The 21,227-nt window shown below is 37.8% G+C and overlaps 1 protein-coding gene across 4 annotated transcripts in view; it reads right to left on the bottom strand.

Moving 5' to 3' along the window:
* ABI3BP (ABI family member 3 binding protein) overlaps positions 1 to 20,419 on the bottom strand; it is a 136,263-nt gene extending 115,844 nt beyond the window's left edge. For 3 of the 4 annotated variants that reach the window (XM_031060791.1, XM_031060790.1, XM_031060789.1), the window contains exon 1: positions 20,265 to 20,419. In XM_031060791.1, the coding sequence (XP_030916651.1) occupies positions 20,265 to 20,346 (82 nt within the window). In that variant the 5' untranslated portion in view covers positions 20,347 to 20,419. Of the gene's footprint in view, positions 1 to 20,263 lie in introns of all 4 variants that reach the window. The other variant, XM_031060788.1, reaches the window with a different exon arrangement.
* Between the last annotated feature and the right edge of the window lie 808 nt (positions 20,420 to 21,227).

Here is a 21,227-nt window from a genome sequence, read left to right on the forward strand (position 1 = left end):
TAATGGAACATGACAAGATAACAATTTAATTTGCTAATAGCATGCAACTGAAAAATTTCTTATAGGTGATGTCCCCTGGAAACAGAATGTATTTATAAATTGAACTAACAGTCATGCATAATAGTGGTTGCCAACATGACTGTTTTTCTGCTAGTTTAACATTATCATTTGCTTTAACATCTACAATTGCAGTAGTAAAACCATGCATGAAGTAAGTGGAAAAAATGCAAGTGTTTTTCACTTTAAATGCAAGAGTTATAGTAGCGTTAGCCATATGTAGGACCCACAGGAGAGAAATGTACAAGTTTTTGGTTTGATTTTTTTTTTTTGCTTCTTAGTAGAAAATATGAAGTTGTAAAATTAAGTTAATCACTTAATCACACCCAAAAATTATGTTAGAGGATAAACAGCAACTAGATCCAAATAAATCTTCCACAATTTTTTCCCCTATGTTGGGCTGGAAATGTAATTCTGTATTTGGAATTACACTAGGACACCTAACTAACATAAATACTTTACTCAAAACTACGAAGAAATTCTTTTTAAACATTCATTTTTATGGTTTCCAGGGGAACAGCACATAAAGTAATATACAAGATACACATCTTGGATGTGTATACAAGATACACATCTTGTATATCCATCTGCAAAAATTTAACTTGTAGCAACAGACAATGACTTCACAACAGAATAAATAACTTTTTAGGCTACAAGTTGGCGTTTTGGCTTCTTCTTGGTGGGGTAAGGGAGGATTGGCTTTTCCCTTTTCCTTCCTAGGTTTGTACAATTTTAGTACTCCCTTGTTACTGTTCGGCCTATCGTATTTTCAGAACTGTTGAAATGCTGGCTTTCCCCCAACCTTACAACACCAGCACTGGACTAGTACATTTTGTGTTGTTATTTCTATTCTCATTCTCAAAATATAAATTTTTATCCCCAGTAGATTTTCAGGCATGTGTTCAAACATGAGGGTTGAAATGAACTTATCAGGAGAAAACAGAATTTCGCAGATAATCATTTTGATTCAGGAACTAAATCCTGAAGAACAACTATGAGATAAATGATAAATAATATATCATTGAATAATAGGACAGAGCGATACTAAACTTTTTCTTTCTTTCCTTCTTTTTCTTTCTCTCTCTCTCTTTCTTTCTTTTCTTTCTCTCTCTCTCTCTCAGTAATTGTAATTGCAGACTGATATTCAACCTACTCTAGACAAGCACATACTGGTTCTCTGGTATCACCCCAACATACCCTGCTTTTTTTAGAGAAATTCTAATGACTAGAGTTGCCAAGAGACCAAAACCCTCACTTTGTTTTAGTAGATGATTTGAGCATCTGCAGTTGTCTGCAACACAGAATGTAAAGCCTTAAGCCAACACTTTATGCCTCTTCCCTTTACAGAAAGAAGCACACAAGTAAAATTGATGGAAAACATCTGCCTCCCTTCCTTTATCTAAAGACTGATCAAGAAAAATCATTCAGCCAGGAAACTGTCACAATTTTCCGAAGGCAACTCTGCCAGGTTCCAGAACACTGCAAGGCTTCTAGAAAACTCAGTTCTCTGGCATTTTCAGCAGAGCAACACCTTCATGGGGTGGCAGTGGCTTCTAACCTCCGTGACATCCTGGCTCATTTATTTTCAGTACACAAGACTGCTGAGGATCGGCAACTCTGAATATTGACAGGGCTCCAGATAGCACAAACCAGGAAGAAAACACAACACACTTCAAATACCCAAAATGGGTTTAATAAAGATACTTAGTAAAAACTGGTAACAAAGTTTATTATCTCTGACTGTCAGTGAGCTACATCTGTTTAAATTATGGATTCTTCAAAACCCATTAAGCATTATTGAAATGATGGTCTCCTGGTCTCTATTGCGTATTCATGTCTAAGAATAAAAGATGACTTACAGAACTTAATTCAAATATGGTAATTTGATTTCCAGAATAAATTTCTTAATCAGTTTCAAACTTGAACTCATTAAAAAAAAATAGAGAACATCTATTTAATTTTAAATTTACAATAATTTAAACCATTTTCCCCCACAATTGTATCTACGTATCTCTGTTATACCTTACATCAATTTGAAGACTTAATTCTATATCAAGATTATGTTCAACTGATTTCAGTTAGATGGATACCATTGTTTATCCATAAGCAGTCAATTAGAGTGACAAAGAGTCTTGATTTTTTTTAAAGTCTTAAAACTCAGTGAGGTTTCTGCAGTTAGAAAGTTTAAATGGGATCCCAAAACAGTAGTAGCTTTGAGATAATACTCTTTAGATCTCTTTTTTTATGCCTAGGATATCAAAATCACCAAGAGAGCTTTTAAAATTGAAGAGAGTTCTAGCAGAAAATAAACAGGAATAATATTTTTCTTAAGAGAATAAGGCAGGAAAGAAGAAAAGAAGATGCACTTGAAATTTTAAAAATAAATCCTTGTCCTCACCACCCTGTCTTGACAGGGCAGGTCATTTTCCTCTAATTTACTTTTAAGTACAGTGATGGCAAAAAGTATTGCAGAGTCCCTGTAGAGTTTAGGAAAAAAACATTAAGAAAAAATTATTTAGATTGGAAAAGACCATCAAGATCATCAAGTTCAACCATAAGCCCAACACTATCAAGTCCACCACTAAACCACGTCCCCAAATGCCACATCTACACAACTTTCAAATACCTCCCAGGATCGTGCCTCAAACATCATCTGTCTGTTCCAATGTTTCATGTTTTGGTGAAGATATTTTTCCTAGTATCCAACCTAAAGTTCCCTTGGCACAGCTTAAGGCCATTTGTCCTTGTCCCGTCACTTGTTACACGGGAGAAGAGGCTGACCCCCAGCTGGCCCCTACACTCTCCTTTCAGGCAGCTGTAGAGAGAGAGATGAGGTCCCCCAAGCCTCCTTTTCTCCAGCTCCCTCAACTCCTCACAGACTTTTGCTCCAGTCCCTTCACCAGCTTTGTGGCCCTTCTGTGGACATGCTTCAGCTCCTCAACATCTTCCTTGTAGAGAGGGACCCAAAACTTAATATAGGATTTAGAGTGCAGCCCTACCAGTGCCAAGTGCAGGGGGGTGACCACTTCCCTGGTTCTGCTTGGCACACTATTGCTGATAAATGGGCTTCCACTGGGCTCTTGGCCACCTGGATACCCCCTGGCTCATGCTCAGCTGCTGGTGACCAGCACACCCAGGTCCTTTCTCACCAGGCAGCTTTGGGTTGTCATGAGACAGGTGCAGCATTTGGCCTTGCTGAAGGTACACAATATCCACAACCTTGTCCTCATCCAGTAAGCGTGTGACCCTGTCATAAGAGGAGATCAGGTCAGGCAAGCAGGACCTGTCTTTTTTAAAACCTGACCCAAAGAGCAGCAAAGAGCAAGCAGACGAATCTCCTTCTTCATTTTAATTTGGCCACGTGTTTTTCAGGGAAAATAACTGCTAAAGCAACAACACAGATGCCACACTTCATATGACTAAACCACATTCCTCTTCATGGGCTGTGTGCATTCCAGAATCAGTAAGAATGAGGGATGAATATTAACTGGTAAAACAATAAATGACCAGTTTTTGGAAGTGTACAAACAGAAGTGAAGCAACCAAGGACGAGGAGAGCTCAATCCTACATGCTGCACAGACACTGCCAGTCTAATCAAGAGAGGGCCAGCCTGGAGCAAGGCAGACACAAATGATATGTAAATTATCTTGGTAAATGGGGATTGCCCCCAGCAGTGTATGAACAATATAGATTTCACTTGTGCTGCTCTCACAGTGTTTTGAACAATTAACCAGGAAAGCAATCTCATTCTAATTAATATGTCTCTTTTAGTCATCGCTCAGATAAATATTCATTAAGTATAATTGAATAGACAAGGGAAATCATAGGAACTTAACTCTTATGATACTGTGATAAGAATCTATTTGATTTTGAGAAAACAGTTTTTTGTATTAGGATTCCAGGAGACCTTTTTTCCCTGCATCACCTTGATGAAAGACTCAAATGATAAACTAGATGCCCTCTAATTCCATTCGTTTGTGTCAGGGTTTGGCATTTATTAGTGAAACCCTGGTCTTAAGAATTTGCATTTGTAATGCAATTCTTTTACATTGAGGCCATTTCCAAATGGAAGATTCTGAGATCTATAGCTACCTCTGAAACACAATCTTTCCCGCCATGCTTGCCAACAGAAATTCCACACTGATCTGCAAGCATTCTCTTCAACAAAAGTCAGCTGATGGCCAAGATCAGCAGGAGAAACTGTGCAAAGCACATCTGAAGTCAAAGCACAACATTAAGTGCATCAGAGCACTTGGAGTGTCAGAATCACTCTGAGAAAAGGAGTCTGCCTATACTAGGAGGGAATGAAAACCAGCTTAATAACAAATCAGCTGCGTCATCAGAGGACCAGCCACCACCAGCTCTTCAGAAAGAAGAGAATAGCTACCAATGGCCCAAAGAATCCAGCAGGAAGCACCATAGTTTGGCTAGCTGGAATGCATAGGCAACAGGAGACAAAGGCAGGAATATTTTGAAACTTTTAAAAGTTTAGATGTTACCTTCATGCATACCAAGAGTCTACTGCGTGCTGTAGGTGTGCATGGTCTCTTGTGATCAAATACAGTCCTATTTTTTGTTTTTATCCATAGAGTGAGGATCCTTGAACTCTACCCTACAAAACTAGAGGGTGAATACAGCTGTAGTGTATTACAGCAAATTTGGCTTTGTTGCCAGAATTCCTTTTGCCTTACATTGAAACTGTTTATTTTCCACTATTTCAAAGATTTTAAGGGGCATGAAGGCAAGACCCAGCACTGCCTCCCAGAGTGCTAGACAAATGAAGTGTGCCTTATGAAAATATATTAGCACCATCTATTTGTGAGCACTACCTCATTTATTCAAATCATTCACAGCAGTGCTTTGATTTTTCCAAATCTGGTGTCATAGTACCACCAGGCAAGCTTTCAATGATAATCTAAAACTATGAAACTTTTATTTTCTGCTCTTTTATGTTTTTGTATTTATTTTGGCTGCCAAACATGGAGAAATATTGGTTGTTTGGCTGCAACCCAAATATATCTTAAAATGGAAAACATTTAAAAATAGTTCTGTTTCTATGTACTACAATAGACAAGACACACTTCTAAAGCAGCCACAAGCACAGAATAATGGAATAACTTTGGGTGGAAGGAACTTCTCTAAGTCATTTAGTTCAACTCCCTCTCAAAGCCTCAAGTTGCTCAGGGCCGCATCCAGCTGAGTCTTGAACACCTCTGAGGACACAGATTCCTTAACATCTCTGGGGTAATCTGTTTCAGTGCTTAGCATACTTCTGTTAAAAAAAAAAAAGTCCTAATATCCAACTGGGATTTCCCATATTCCAGTTTGTGTCTAGCGCCTCTTGCCAAATTACTCTGCACTTCTGCCGAAAATCTGTCTTTGCACTCTCCAATAAGATAGCTGAGGATCCTTTCTCGTAATAGATTACATCAAACACTAAGGTCCCTTGCTGTGAAATTCAAACTCACAAATACTCTGGATGATGAAAGTAGGTGCCATATGAAGAGGGGAACCAAGAATATCTTTTTCGGGGAGGGTGAGCTAACAGCCTTGCATGTAGTTTTGTCATTTGCAAATGAAGTTCCCCAATCATTTTTTTTCAAAGTATTATTATGCCTACACAAGTCTAACATTGCTTCGGAAGAATTGACTGTCAACATGCAACTGTGCAAAACAAAAACAAACATGTCTATCTACAAAAACCAAACCCTTGAGCTCTCAACTTACACCTTCAAACTACTTTCATTTCAAAGAGGGCAACTTTTCTTAAGTGTATCAACATTCTTAACAGAATGCACACAGCAAATAAAATAGCATAAACTGTAATTCCTTCCATATCTCTTTCATATCTGGGGGCATTTTAGTAATTTAAATGATAGAGAGATTCACTACTAAATGAATAGTGAATTACATACTGAAGAAATTCACTACTAAACGAATAGGAATTTCAGGAGTAGCTGAAATATGCACTAGGGAAACTCCTCAATATGGGTGTTCAGCTGAAGGTAGTGAGCCAAAAGGAAGAGGTGCCCTGTGAGGGCCCAGGGGCAGCCCCATCCCTTCCTGTGTCCTTTCTCACAGCACTATTTCAAGGTTACACACCTTTCCCTCCAGTTGCTATGCACATTTAGTTTTATTCATGCTAATCAAAAATATGCTGCTCTTTAATGTTATAAACTAAACATATACTTCTGAAGGAGAATTGTTAGAGCATTTATATTACAAAATGACAAGGTTTTAAAACTTATTTTGCCAATCCCTCTCTAGTGAATATTGCAGTTCAGGACTGAGTGAATGAGCCGTACTCATTAGTACTTTAGGACCAGTTAGGTCAATGCAGAGGTAAAGATGTAGTTATTAGCAATTCCAGCTTCTATGTAGCTACAGCAACCATTGTACAAAGGAAATCCATTGCTCAAATGTTGCCATCTGTTTCGCCAGTTTTTGGGTCATTCAAGAACTTCACTGAAGTTCCACTTCCATCTTTATCACTGTCTCCTTCACAAGGTTCCTTAAACATGTTGGTTTAAAATTACTTTTTAGTTGACTTAGTAAAGTAATTGTCCTTATTTTTAGGGTGAAAAGCTGAAAACAGTCTGGGTTTAAACTTGGGATTCCATTTCAGTGGTCCAACCCCCAATTCCACCTTCCATTCTGCAGGTCATTTTTCATTATTTATTAAAATACAAAACAAAACTGAAAACAAGGAAGAAACTGAAACAAGGAAGAAAACTGCTCTTTGAAAATAACCAAGCCTGCAGCTCTGATGGAAAAGGGAAGAGGAGTTAGACCTCTGAAAACTTCTTTGGTGTGATTTAAAAGAACCTGACCCTGGCTCCTCTCATGAGATTCTGTTTAATTTTTATTTTGAACCTCAGAAAATTCAGCTCCTTTATGTGTCCAGTTAGTAAACTTAGTTTGGTTTTTGATGGTAAAAATTTATAAAATTCAACACTGAACAATTCAGCATTTTTGAAGGATAGGGCCAAAACCAAGCCTATTCATTATTTTAAATGCATAATGTCCTTTGAAACTCCTTTAAGTTGAATAATTTTTGATAGATAACACTTTTAAAATAAACAGTGCACAAATTTAAAAGGGCAAGACAAAAACTACTTGTTAAAAAAGAAACCTGAAACTTTTATTTCAATTTAGATTATGGATCACTTATTTGTAGCAGGATAAAGCTTAATCTGATGTCTTTAGGTTATCCAGGGCCTTGTTCCCCTGGCTTTACTCTCAAAGCTCATTATTTGTTGTTGTTTTTTCCAGATTGGCCTGGTATGTATTTTTCAGGATGTAATTTCACCTGGAGAGAGCTGATGAGACACTGACTGCATCTTGCCCAGAAGAGCTGTCTTTCCAATCCTGGCTTTTTCTCCTGTCCAAGGAAACAAGTCCAAGGCAACTCCACCCAGGCTAGGCTATGGAGAAAACTGTGTCCTGGCCAAAGAACCTGACAGATTCTGCATAAATATATTCAGTAAAGGCAAGCAGAAGACTGTGCAGAGCAAGGAGAGTCTCACAGATTTTCTAGGTCTATCTCTCTTTGTTAACCCTTTACAAAGCATCAGCCAATGCAAACACCAAAAGAGAAATGTGTTTTTTGGACCTGGCCTCATACAAGGTGGTCATACTTTAGAGTTGATCAGTTGGATAAAATCAGGGACTTTCTTTAACAACCTCTCCTCAGTAGGAAAAGCTCAACAACTCATTTCCTACAGCCAATTTAGAGTCTATTCCTTACATGTCATCACCATTTATTACATCATAATACTTAATTTTTTTTTCACTCTGTGACTACTCATCTGGGGATCTTTTGAAACACTTTGGGAGGAATCATATAAAAGAAGAATATCAAAATAACCAACAGCAAGAAAGTATAAATTCTACTGTGTAACAATAAGGCAGCTCCAAATCAACAGTTAAAAAAACTTCAAGCAGTAATAAATTGAAATTTGCATGTTTATCTGCATTAATAGAACAAAATAGGTAGTCATACACTGAAATCATCTTGTGTGATAAGTATTACCTTATTTGCCATAATCCAAGCAAACGAAGGAGCAAGTCTTTAGCTGAGTATTCTGTCACATTGGGTTAGATGTTTTTTAAGCTAACTTTGTTTTACCTCCTTCTCTGATTAAGCACATGGTTATTTTTTAGGGACAAACCTGCTTAAAGACAGAAGTATTTAGACAGCTAGGAGGATTTACAAGATTTATTCAAATAAATTTGAAACCAACATGTACTTCTAACCCTTTAGTTGTAAATTAATCTATAAGTCTCAGAATCCCCAACATGTCTAGGTATGTTTCAAAATTGTTACCTTCTCTATTTTAAATCTGAAGAAATGGATCCCAGTCCTGTTATGTTAGTTCTCACTTCTAAAAAGATCTCTTATCACTAATGGATAAATACATAGTTTGTCATCCACTAATGGATCAATATATAGAGCACTGCAAAACAGACCATCTTGATAAATTCAGGAAAAAAATCAAATTCAATGACTAGAGGTACAGAGTATATTGCCCAGGAAAGAAGCCTGAGAAAACAGAAGTCATTGAGCTTAGAGAAAAAGTACATAGATAAATATGAAAACAGTATCCAAATATATATGGCAAACAAACCAAGCCCTGAGGAAAAGCATTATAAATTACTTCTGCTCCACATTTGTGAAAAGAAGAGACAAACTGCAGCAAGAAGATCCTGGAAAACTGATACAGGGAGATACACTCTGGAACAAACTGTCTTGGGAATAAGAACAAGGTGTTCAAAATAAGTTCAGGAAGTCCATTTCAGCTCTATGTTTCCTTGTAAATATTACTGTTTTTCCAACTGAAGGCTACTACTTTTGTTCTGCACATCTAAATATATACCATAAAGCTTCAAGGAGGGCTGCCCTCCTCCGTGTGAATCCCAGTATCCTACTTCCTATCTCTAAGACATAGAAAATGAAAATCCAATTAGGCATGGTCTCTTCAGTATATAGATAACCGTAAGAGAATTGCCAGGGAGAAGTAATATTTGTTACGGAGAAGAGAAAAATATCTCAGTGCAATTGACTGAGTAAAGGCAAGAGAGAGCATCCAGGAAACTGCAAGCTGTTGTCCCTAGGCTCAGTCACCAGGAACAGTCCCATCTATGCACATGATGAACAAGAAGGTGATTTGGAACAGCCAGAGCAAATTTACCAAGGCCGGCCTGTCTGGCAAAGCTTGCTGCCTTCTGTAATGTTATTCCTGGCTTTGCATACAATGGGAAAGGGGTGAACATCATTTACTTCAACTTTGGCACAATTTCCACAGGTATCCTTCCTGTCAGACTGGAGAAATGCAGACTGAATGCCACCATTACACGGGAGATAGAAAACTGGGCTCAAAGAATAGCAGTCAGTGGTTAAAAGTCCAAAGTTCCTTTTGATACCTCTTTGATATTGCTTAAGAAGCTCTTTCTGGATCTTGAGCAACATCCAGTGTAATTTCTATACTCACTTCAGTGAGGGAGAATGTTTTGTGCTTTGTGCACACTGGGGAAAGAACTTGGGTTGTGGAAAAGAATAGAAGCAGATGAGTTGTCCATAATTACCTGGTTTGGAATTGAAGGAAAACAATCTAGATGCTGACACCCATTCAGAAATAGGTGACATTGTGTTTATAAGTCCCCCACTACGCTGGGTATAATTGAAGCAACAATCTTTAAAATAATATGCAAAAATACGGAAATGGAATGTGATTATCCATTTCTGAAGCCACAATGATTTTCCACTTCCAGCACTGCAACCCACATATGATCACATAAAATACCTGTGTTCTCTGCTCCAAATAACACCCAAGACATACAGGACTTCAAATAGAGCAAGGATTAACAGCTCTGAATGGCACTTGGCAAAGGCGTTTGCAATATTCTGTGTTAACTTTGGAATAAATCCCCCACTTTTAAGGAGTGGACAGATGATAAAGCAATTAAATATCTGAAGCACACATAAGGATTCCTGGGCAGTGTTGCATATCAAATGCTAAACTCAGAAAGAGTAAGAAAACTCTGTCAGTAACAAAAGCAGTACTGAAATATTAAATTCTATTGGGCTTGGACAACTATGATTTTGGCTAGTCAATGGAGTCAACAAAGCTTTTAGCCAGTTACTTTCCTTTGGTTTAGAAAGCTGTAGACACAAACAAACAAACAAAATGTAAACTTTAAAAAATTGCCCTATGTTTCCAAAAGAGCAGTCAAAATAAAGTGGTTTTGCTTATGTTCCTGGTCTCCAAACTGAACGTTCTCACACATGTCTATGACACTTGCTGGATCCAGCCCAGTCCTATAAGGATTGATTCCAACTGCACATAGTTTTCCCAGCTGGAAAATGTATCTCATCTTGCACCATTAGATGAGACAGATCTCAGGACTGATGACCTGGCTTCTTACTACTACTCTAAAATAAACCCAACAAAAACCCCAACAGATTACGAAAAATCAGAGGTGATCCTTTTAATCTTCTTCTATATTGTTCCACATTTTGAGTTTGCAGAGATCAAAGGAAAGATCCTACAGTTCAAACACATCTAGAGAAAAGAAGCAATTAATTACATCTTCAATTTTAAAAGTACTAATAAATACGTCATACGTTTAGAATTCCTAAATTTGACAGAAATTCTTTTTCAGCTTTATGAACACACTGTGAAACAGAGGCATTGTTAACTCATCTTAAGAAAACTAAAATATGAAGTAAATGCTTCCACCAAATCTGCTATCCACTAAATCAGTGGATAGCAGAAAATAATGGACACCAAGCCTAGTAAGTGTACCAGACATAAAATAAAAGCTATGTCTATGATTAATGGAGCACTAAGATAAGACAAATACTTATTTTTTGATAATGAAGGTGTTTCATCTTTTCTCCCACATATTTCCTTTCCTACCCAGGACATGGCACAGAGTTTATGTTCTCTGACTATATTTCCAAATTCTTTATCTGTTACATCACCTGCTCTATTTTCACCATGTTGCCTTTTATCTACAGAGATGAAAGAAGGCTGCAGGAAGTAATCTCTCTATCTTCCTATGTCTATATTACTTTTTTAAAATAAACTCTCCAGCTGGTGTTTCATTGAAAGAAAAATGCCAACAAAGAATACTATCACCTACACAAAAGGAAGGCTTATGAAAACTTTGGGGTGGAATAGGGGCATATACACCTATGCACACCATTAGCTAAGCAATCTTTGTAGGCCTGACTTTGCACTTTTACTTGTACTTCTCTCAGGCATTTATCCAAATGCTCATGGAGAATTTATGGCATGTAGGAAACTATGTCTCTCTCATTACTGATCTTGGAACCCAGTGTGCAGTAGATTACATTAATTCCCAAGGAATGCTCTCTGACTTAAGAGTGTATTAAGCACATAAATAATGCTTCACGACTTCAGAGTTTTTACATGAGATGTCTTCCCTGTGCCAGCTTTTTGGCATGTGTTTTAATACTACAAAAACAAATTATTGAAAAAAGATCTAGAAGGGCCATGTCATGGAAAAAATTCTTCACAATGTCTGAAGATTCAACAGGGCATAAATGAGATTATCTATTCCCTATATAATCTATTCCCTATATTTAACTTTTCTTCATCCTTAATACTATGAGCAAGCTCACATTGCCTTCAAATAAGTATAATAATAGCATATGATCTCCCCTGCTAATTGCTCTAAGTATTTCTGAGTGGAAATGGAGCACAATAAACATCTGTTACATTACTGAGAAGCTGCTTTCTAAGAATTCATGGCTGTACATTAGCAACATACTAATGCTTTTATCAACTGCTATTTGATCACGTTACCAAAATTGTGAGAGTACAGGGGACTGATGAAAATGCGAAAGATTAAAAGAGATAATTTTTTGTGTAATGCATTTACCAAAAGCCAATGAGCAAGATCCCACACTGCCTTTGTGTGTGCACGCGAATGCCTCAGTGTACCGGAGAGTCTGTGTCAAATCACACTCATGACTTGGCTACTTGTGTGCAAGGTGAGTACAGATTTTCTGTTAGGAGCAAAAATCCCCAAATCTGCCAACAATTCAAAAGAAGCTCTTCAGTTAAAATTGATTGCATGATTAGTATTCTAATCTTCTGGGGAAAAAAATCTTATTTATGTCTATACAGACTTGATCAACAAAGGACATAAATAACCTCCTATTCCATAACACCGAGTTACATCAGATTCAGCTACTAAGGAGCACTGAATAACCAACAGAAGCAAGAAGACATTTCTATTAGAATTGCCAGTTTTTGTGTTCCTTGTAATTATACCAAAGAGCAGGAAGGATTGCTGAAGAGATACAGCATTGGTGCATGTCAGATCATACCTAAAAGCTGATGCTCATCTGTAAGGTAGCAAATGACGAGCTGCCACTGTGAAGCAATTTCATAGTCATGTTCACACAGTAAATGTCTCTTAATCAGCTTTATGACAGAAGAAGGAGACCTATTGATTCAAGCTGAATATGAAACCTCACCACTTTTACCTGAGTCAGCTCTCCATCAAACCAAGGGAATTCATGGTTCTTAAGACTGACTGCAGCCACTTCCCTGACTGTGAAACAAGCTGCACACTGTGCTATAAATAGAAACTCTGCCCTGCCATTTAATCCAACAACTTCAGTGTTTGCATGAGCCACAGAATGGAACTCTGCCAAAACGTTCAGGTCAGACAGCAGTTTTATTTCTATTATTTCTATCCCAAAGCTCAATCTGTTATCAACTTTCAGACTATTGCACCCATGCCTTTGTTGTCAGTGTGTTTGTTCATGTTGTTCTGACACTGAGCTTTCAAAAGAACAGTGATAAGCGATAAAGTCTGAAAGTCTTGTGATTTTCTCAGTGTGCATTTTTCTTGTTCATGTATAGGCTTGAACTGTGCTAATGAGGTAATCTAAATTGCCAGAAAATGTTTTAACTTTGGAGTCAGAAAATGATCTTCTGGGACATTTCAAGCATACATATTTGTATTTTTGAACCAACCACAATTTTATGTGTTCTAAAATTACTCCAGACATTTCCATCACAGAAAGAAAAATGAAGTGAATAATTAATATAAAGCAGATATTGCAAGCGGCTGATAGAAGAAGTCTTTTCTAAATGTGAGTTTAAAAATAATGTTATCCTGCATACCTCTCAGTCTTTTAAAATTGGCCAGGTTCCCAAGTATTAATTATGTAAACTCATATCAAGCATTCTGTGGCCATTTATAGATTCATAGACTAATGCCACAACTGCAGGTGATTGGAAAGAATCTTTTCCCACTCTATTGAATCGTGCTATTCCTGAGTAGATTTTAAGAATAATGCAACACCTCTGAACTATATTAAAATGCTGGAATAGCCCTAAAAAATAATTCCCTCATACTCTGAGAATCCATTTTGCCATCAACTCTTCAACTTGAGAAAGAGTATAGAATTGCAATTTCTTTTTAAGTACATGCAGTGACACCCTAGTGTTAGCACACCCTATACACACACAAAATAAACAAAAATCAAATCACATGCAGAGGTTTAGGCACGTCATTAAGTTGGGTTTTATCAAAGTGGATTTATTCACATGGAACCCTGATGACATGTTTGTTCGAGGTAAACAGTATTAATATAAGAGCCATTGTCACAGACATTTCTTTTATGAAAAATCCTCTCTTAGGATTTTCCTGCTGGAGCTGAGAAGTTCAGCAACAAGATGTAAACAATAGGTTATCTTCTGCTGTGGAATGCAACAGGTCTGTCTGGATTGGCACAGCTTGGATGTTTATAGTTAATGGCCAATCTAGAACTGAGATCTCTCGGACACAGCCCGAGAGAGCTGGTTTGTTATCATTCTTTACTTTTCTTCGCTTAGCTTAGCAGCTTCTGGAAGCTCTCCTTTCCTTTTCTTTTTAGTATAGTATAGTATATGTATATATAATAAAATAGTAAATCAAGCCTTCTGTAATGGAGTCAAAGATCTACATCTCTTCCATCACCCCAAAACCCTTGTGACCGCCGTCACAAGCCATGGCTACAATTAGCCTAAAAAATTATGGATTCACTTGCCTCATTTATTTTTCTTCCAGAAGATGCTGTAAACAATACTAAATTATTGCAAAGTGATGGACATCAGCAAGAACTCTAAAGTATTATATTTTGTCTACCAACCTCTGAAGAAGTGCAGTAAAGCTCCCTCCAGACTGGGAGGAAAGTAGTTTTCCTCTCAGAGAAGAGCATTCTCTACCTCCTTGCCTTTAGGTCTAGAATCTTCACAGCTAGAGCCTCAACTCTTTACCAGCATTTTATTCAGCAGCTCTGAATGGGTGAAGACTCTGTGTTGATATTCTTAATGCAACCATCCTTCCACAACCTTGCCTGGATACCTGCACACTCTGATGACATCACTTTGGTGAAGCAGTGAGTGCAAAAGCATTCAATTCTGGTGACCATAACTACAATCCTGACTTCATGAACAGTAGAAATTCACTTGGTGGTTCAAAACTTAACCTGTTTTTTCTTCCCCTTGATATGACACACACTGGTTTGCTCAAGTGAGGAGGTTTAGAGTTGATGTAGCCAGAGTAAAATGGCACATGATTGTTATGTTTTGAGGTATGGCAGAAAAGTTGGCCCAGGCTTGCCCACAGAACACTTTCATTCATGATGCTGCCAGCAGTCATCTTCACAAGCACCATTCTCACAGCACAATAAGGCAAACATGTATCTCACAATGCAAACTAGCATTACATACACGTTATCCTGTATGGTAGAAAAAACAATTTTTAAGTAAGACCATTTGAACTAAGGCCTGTCAAACAAGTCTGAGTAGGATCTGGCCTGTTTCCAGCTGCCCTTTTCACTTAGGAAGACATTGCAGACTGGGCTGTTATGCTAATGGCCCCTATTTTAGGCTGCAGGCTGTCCAGAACATGAATACCTGCTTCTGTTCTCACCAAGATCCACCATGGCAGTGAGGAGGTCTCCAGCTGTCTTCTGTAAAAGGCAGCAGTCAAGAATGCTCCACAGCAACAGATTTGTCTTGCTCACAAACAATTTCAAGTCTGCACTTGAATTCCCCCAAGGAAAATAAATCCACTAGGAGCTGCATGAAGAGTTCTGACTATGGCAGGTCACTGCTAGCCATCTTTTCCCCCTGGGGCAGGCAGAGGTTTTCGTTTCCACATGCAGTGTGCAGTGCACACCTGGTGAGTCCAAAAGGTCCAAAGAAGGCTCAAACCCCTTGTCCATTCACTGTATCATCGCTCAACAGATACACAGACTGTACCATCCATATACAGTGGGTCTGGCCCCACAGCAGCAGCAGGATTTAGCCTACAGCTCTCCTCTCAAGTGAATTATTTAGCTCGTCATTCTGGAACAGCTAAAGCCAAAGATTATATGGAGGAGAGCTGAAAAGAAAGGTTTGAAAAGAGATACTTGGGAACACGAAAATTAAAATGAAGAGGTGGAAGGTTATATAGATTACCCAGCAGTGAGATCATTTGGAGGCGTTCATATGCAGTGGAATTTAATTCTGGCAGAATCCACCCACATGTATCATCACAATGTTGCACCGCTGCATGTGCCAATACAAAAATGGAATTCTGGTATTACAGATTATCTTTGAACTCAGAAGCCTGACACTCAGTACTGGGTTTTGATATGTTTATGTGCAAGCCTAGGACACAACTGTCTGCATGATAAGATAGTTTTGATTAAATGGACTGCTATAATTGTTACATTCTTATGGGCTGTTTTCACTCTCAGCAAGAATCAGCCAAATTTGCCATGACATATCTAGTGACTGAAAACCCTTGTCACTCTATTACACCAGATAAAGGATACCTTTTAAATTTTCTGTTGGACTTGTCACTTGTGTGTCATTAAACATAAGAAAAATATTTCACAAAAAACCCCAATTAATTTTGCACTTGTTTTTCCAGACACAACAAAAAATGAAGCTAAATAATGTAGTTCAAACTGTCTCTTCTTCACAAAAACGTCTTTTAAAGGTTAATGCATTGTGCATTTTGAAAAATAGTTCCCAGAAAGATGTTTTATAAACCATGGGGACAGTAACATATAAACCACATGTCATTTCAATCCTTTTGTGATATTTTGATATGCCAGCTTCATTGCATGCTCAAAACCCACAACTTCCTGGAGACTTCTCCCTGTCTGACAGTTTTTGCCCTGCCACCCTACAGCTACCAAAGGCACGAAAGGAGAGGGCAGCACAAAAGTTTAAAGTTTGGCTGTTGCAATATAATAACTGTGATACATTGAAATAACTCTACATTGTTTGAACTGTTTGACACTAGTAAATGAAAACACATGCTCTGCTTAGTAAGATGTATTATGTCACACAGCACAGCCAGCAAACTTAGCTAGGAATAAAATTAGTCTACTCCTTTTCTCAAATGTCAAAGTTTGGGAGTCTACTGTAAATACAGCATTCACTCTAGAAGAGATGTCAGTTACAATTACCTTAAGTACAAATATTAGCTAGTAGATATCTACAATATCAGACCAAACATATTCAGGACTTCCAAACAAAGAAACAAATCCTCAGTGCAAAACAATTATTTTTCCCACTTAACCCCACTGCTGACAACTGTAGATACAAGGAAGTTTTGGATCTGTTTTTCTCTACAGGAGTTTGTAAATCAGGCTTTTTCACATGGTCCCCTAAGACATGTCAAGTCCATATTCTTTTCCCCTAAGAAGACAGCAACCAGGAGAAAGCCAAATTAGGGTTTCCTGAGCCCTTCCTGGACAGCAGAGTAGGATAGGTCTGAGTCCTGGAAAGTAGAACCAGGATGGACCTGAATTCCACTGTACCTGATGACTAATTCAAATAGTAGGAAAACCACAGTGGTCAGAAATATGTCAAAAATCCCCTGAAAAAAAAAAAAACCAAACCAGAAAAAAAATTGAGACTCTTTTTTTAAATAACTTCCTAAAACTGAAATTTTATAAGAAGGGATGATCAACCCCAAATTCTTTTCAGCTCTAACAAAGTAAAACAGAACATGAAGATAGACAAAGCTATCAGAAACAGAGATTTTAGTGAAAAACCACATTTTCATGAGCCTCTGTGCTGTAACTGGAAAGTCAAGTGACAAAATCAAAAACATGAAATGCTGTTTTACCAAACACTAAGAACTTATTCTTCAGTTGTTGCTTCAACAATTGCATCGGCTCCAGCTGGAGAGATGACAATGAAACACGGTTTATAGGGCAGTACAGTCTTGGGGATTACGTCCTGTAACTTGTTTGTTCTGGATTCTGTGACTTTGTTTTCTCATCTCTGTCTGGGATGATCTGCTCACCAACTCATTCTCTAAAGAGAAGTCTTTTTGTCTGTACTTAATTCCTGTCTAGAGAGACAACACTGAGCTCTTTAAGAATGGAACTTTTCTGTTATACAGAACCATAAAAATTAGAGCATGTTTCCATCCATCAATAAAGAACAACAGTGTTGAACTTTAGAATCATATATGTTGGGTGGCACTGGCATAATGTCATAATGAGAGAGACAAAAAAAGTAGAAAAATTCCAATCAGAAGAAAACTTTAGAGACCAGACAAAGTTGAACAGACAGCTGCTGAAATGCTGGATGAAATGTCATCTGTAATGGTACCACCATCTCTCACTCTGGTGTTCTGTGATCCCTCACTCAGTATCCAAAGGCATTGACTGCAGAATTTTCTTAGCAGCTGATCCCCCAGATGAAACACAGACATATTTGTAAAAACCACTGCCTTCATACTAGAACACATTACCCACCAGCCTTCCTTTCCCAATTATATTGTCTTTACTTATCATTATTATTCCTCCAACAATACCTTAATCTTTGATGTCAAAACAATGAAAGAATTCATTAACAAAAAAACACTTTTGAGAACAGCAATAATATTTTCTTTTTTATCCTAGTAAAACACACACATGTGGAGGTGAAAGTACAAAAATATATGGGAAAAGGGAACAATTTGTGTTCCAGCCTCCTGACCAGCACATTTGCACACAGTCTGTCAAACAGCTCTGGAAGTCACTGTGCTGGCTCTGTTCCTTTGCAGCTGCAGGAGGCAAGATGTTCCTTCCACCTTGTACCAGTGAAAGGAAATCTCAGTCCATGAGACACGGGGTCAATGCGTTCCACCTCTGGGAGAGAAGACTGGAGCACTAGAATTGCAAAGTGCTGGTAAGGGCAAGATTTATTCTGATAACCTGTTCCCACAAGTACCTGCACCACCAGAAAGCGAGTTTGGCCAGATTGCTCTCCTTCAAGTTATGAACTTGATTCCACTGTTGCCCAGAGAGCAAGGGCGACTCTGAAACCTCAGTTACATACTTTGGGACTTAAGGAGCACAGGAGTTCACTGGAATTTAAGCATGCAGAGCAAGGCAGAGAAGTCCTCTTAAAACAGAATATTACCAGTACATATTTTCATTTTTAAAACACTTTAAGATCCACATATTCTCTTTCCTTAGGAAAAAAAAGTAGTCCCTATCAAACAAGAAATTGCTGTAGAAGACAATCCTTCAAACATTTCTGGATAGCAGCTAAGTACTGCTTTTAATACACTTGCTTTTTCAATGCAATTATTTGAAAATAGTAACTGGAGAGGCAGCTACAAACAAAAGAATAGACTGATGTTGCCACACTGCAATGGGAGGATCTTAAAAATGTTATTTCACTGAAAAGAAATGAAGTTTCCACCTGCAGTTTTATGCACTTGGCAAACAGAACTTCACTTCTGCAATGTTATTTTAGGACAGAAAAAATGCATGCCAGAGTTAATCTTGCAGTGGATTAGAAGCTTTGTCTGAATTTCACAGTTAGCATAAACTTAGAGCCATTATTTTACAGTAGTGAGCAGAAAGTCCAGTGAAATCATTTAAAAAGGCAAGCACTGGAAAAGTTCCTTCCCTCAGTCTAGGCAACACATACAAGATTCCTGTCTGGTCAACATAATCCTCTCTTAAGTCCTTTTTTGACAAAACTAAATTCTTAGAGTTAGCTTGACTTGAACTGCATATCTGTTACTTGCAGACTACACACTGTTCCACTATTACCAGCAAAAATCTCCACATTGGCTCCAGAAGATGCGATTAAAAGAAAGATAATTTCAAAAGAACATCATTATAGGAAAGAAAGAAAAATAATGAAATTTTGGGGAAAAAAAGTATCTTAAAGAGGGGTGGGGATGAAAAATCACCTCTACTCCCCCAAATTCCTTTTATTCCTTTCTATGAAAGAGAATCTCCTAGGAAGCCCTCAAAGTGCTAATTTCTTAATAAACACTCTCATAACAATCACAGGTTCTTCTAAATGCTGGTGGCTGGAGGAGAATGCAGATGTGAAATGCATTACAAAGCACAGTGGACTCAGGCAAGCACTGCCACAAAGTGAGAGCAATACGTGCAGCACAGAAACAGTTGTGAAACTGCTGCCTGAATGCCAAGGCACTACAAAGTGTTTTACCATCCAGATAGAGAAATATTCTTTTAATTTTATGCTATGATTGCTCTTCCTGCAGTAAACAATAAAATACTATTAAAATGCCAATGTTACGTGTGTCATATAACCAAGGAGAAGAAGAGATCACTGCCAGCTTTGCAAGTCTACTGTACTTCCAGACTCTGGGAGAAAGGAATGGTTAAACAATATTCACAGAGGTTTGGAGGGTTTTTTCTATTTGTATAAATTTTAATCAATCCTATTTCTCTCCCTCAAAATGCATGCAACCTGACCAACACTAGTCAATTCCTACTGAATTGCTAGGATAGATATAAAGGGAAAGTATACAAGTTCTTTCAAAGACGGAACTGAAATCTTCCACCAGCAACACAGGGTGCCTCCAAGTCATATTGTCTTTAAGATACCAAACCACAGACCTGCACACTGCTGTTCAAATCACTACAAAATCATTAAATACAGTAACTTTGTCATGATAATTCTCACTAGAGTCACAAGATACCATAAAAACTTTTGAGCTTATTTTATTCAACAGCTTTAAGGTTGCTGTTATACCTGGATTTGCCCTTTTCCTTGACCTTCTTTCATCTTGTCTATTACCCTTAATCATTTCTAACATGTTGAAAGCAAATTTCCACAACAAAACACAGGCTTTAAAAACCCCCGAAGTCCCACAGCAGAAAAACAAACAAACCCCCAGAAAGTTGTTCATAGCTACTTGCCTCTTGGCAATTTCTGAGTATTTCCCAGGTTTAGTGCAATATATCCACAGAAAAGAAGACAGACAAATCTTGACATCATGGTCACAAACCCAACCTCGCACTGGGAATGGCTCTGACAGGTATCACACAGAAGTACTGCAGCTGCATTTAAGGGAACCGTTCTCTCTGTGACAAGAGGCAGCAACACTTTGACACGAGCATAGTTTACACAGTGGGAGGAGACAGGATGACATCATTCACTCCCACTGCAAAACCAGAATTAGCATAAAAAAATATTATCAGGCTCCCCCCTGCGATAATCTTCTGGGGTTTGTTACAAGATCTTTTCCACCACTAAGGGTAAGACATTACCATTTTATTACTTCTATTTCATGAAAATAAAATCATGAATATCAAACTTTCTATTAATGGAAAACTGATGAGAGACATTTTCACTGTTTTATCCAAGAGAGCTGGACTTAAACTGCAAAAACAGCATTTGCAGTACTCAGAGAACTGTTTGCTATATTGACCTCAGTATTTTTGCAATCTCAACATTTTTCTTAAGGTTAATTCAGGCTACTTGTGGCTTTCATCCAGGCAAAATAAATACTAGTTTAATTTGACATGACATTATAAACAGACATTGTAAATATTTACTCAGCAAAAGAACTGGACTTGAAAAATCTAAATGTCATTTTTTCACTTGTATCTAGTGTTGGCAATTTAAAAATACTTTATAATTTTCCCTTTCATAAGTGTCTGGTGAGTTAATGGGTACACCACACTTTGAAAGGAATAAAGCAACATTTCTCATTCCTGGGTGATCTTCTCACCAGTTACATAACTTCAGATAGAAAAGAAGTTCCATTTTTCCATTAAAAGCTGTTGCATTCCATGTTTACAATGAGCCAAGTAAGCACAGCATTTGGTCCCACTCACAAGTGAGAAGATAGGAAGGAAAGGGTAAACCAGAAGAAA

Source organism: Geospiza fortis, unplaced genomic scaffold, assembly GCF_000277835.1.
Source record: "Geospiza fortis unplaced genomic scaffold, GeoFor_1.0 scaffold131, whole genome shotgun sequence".
Classification (NCBI taxonomy): Eukaryota; Metazoa; Chordata; class Aves; order Passeriformes; family Thraupidae; genus Geospiza; species Geospiza fortis.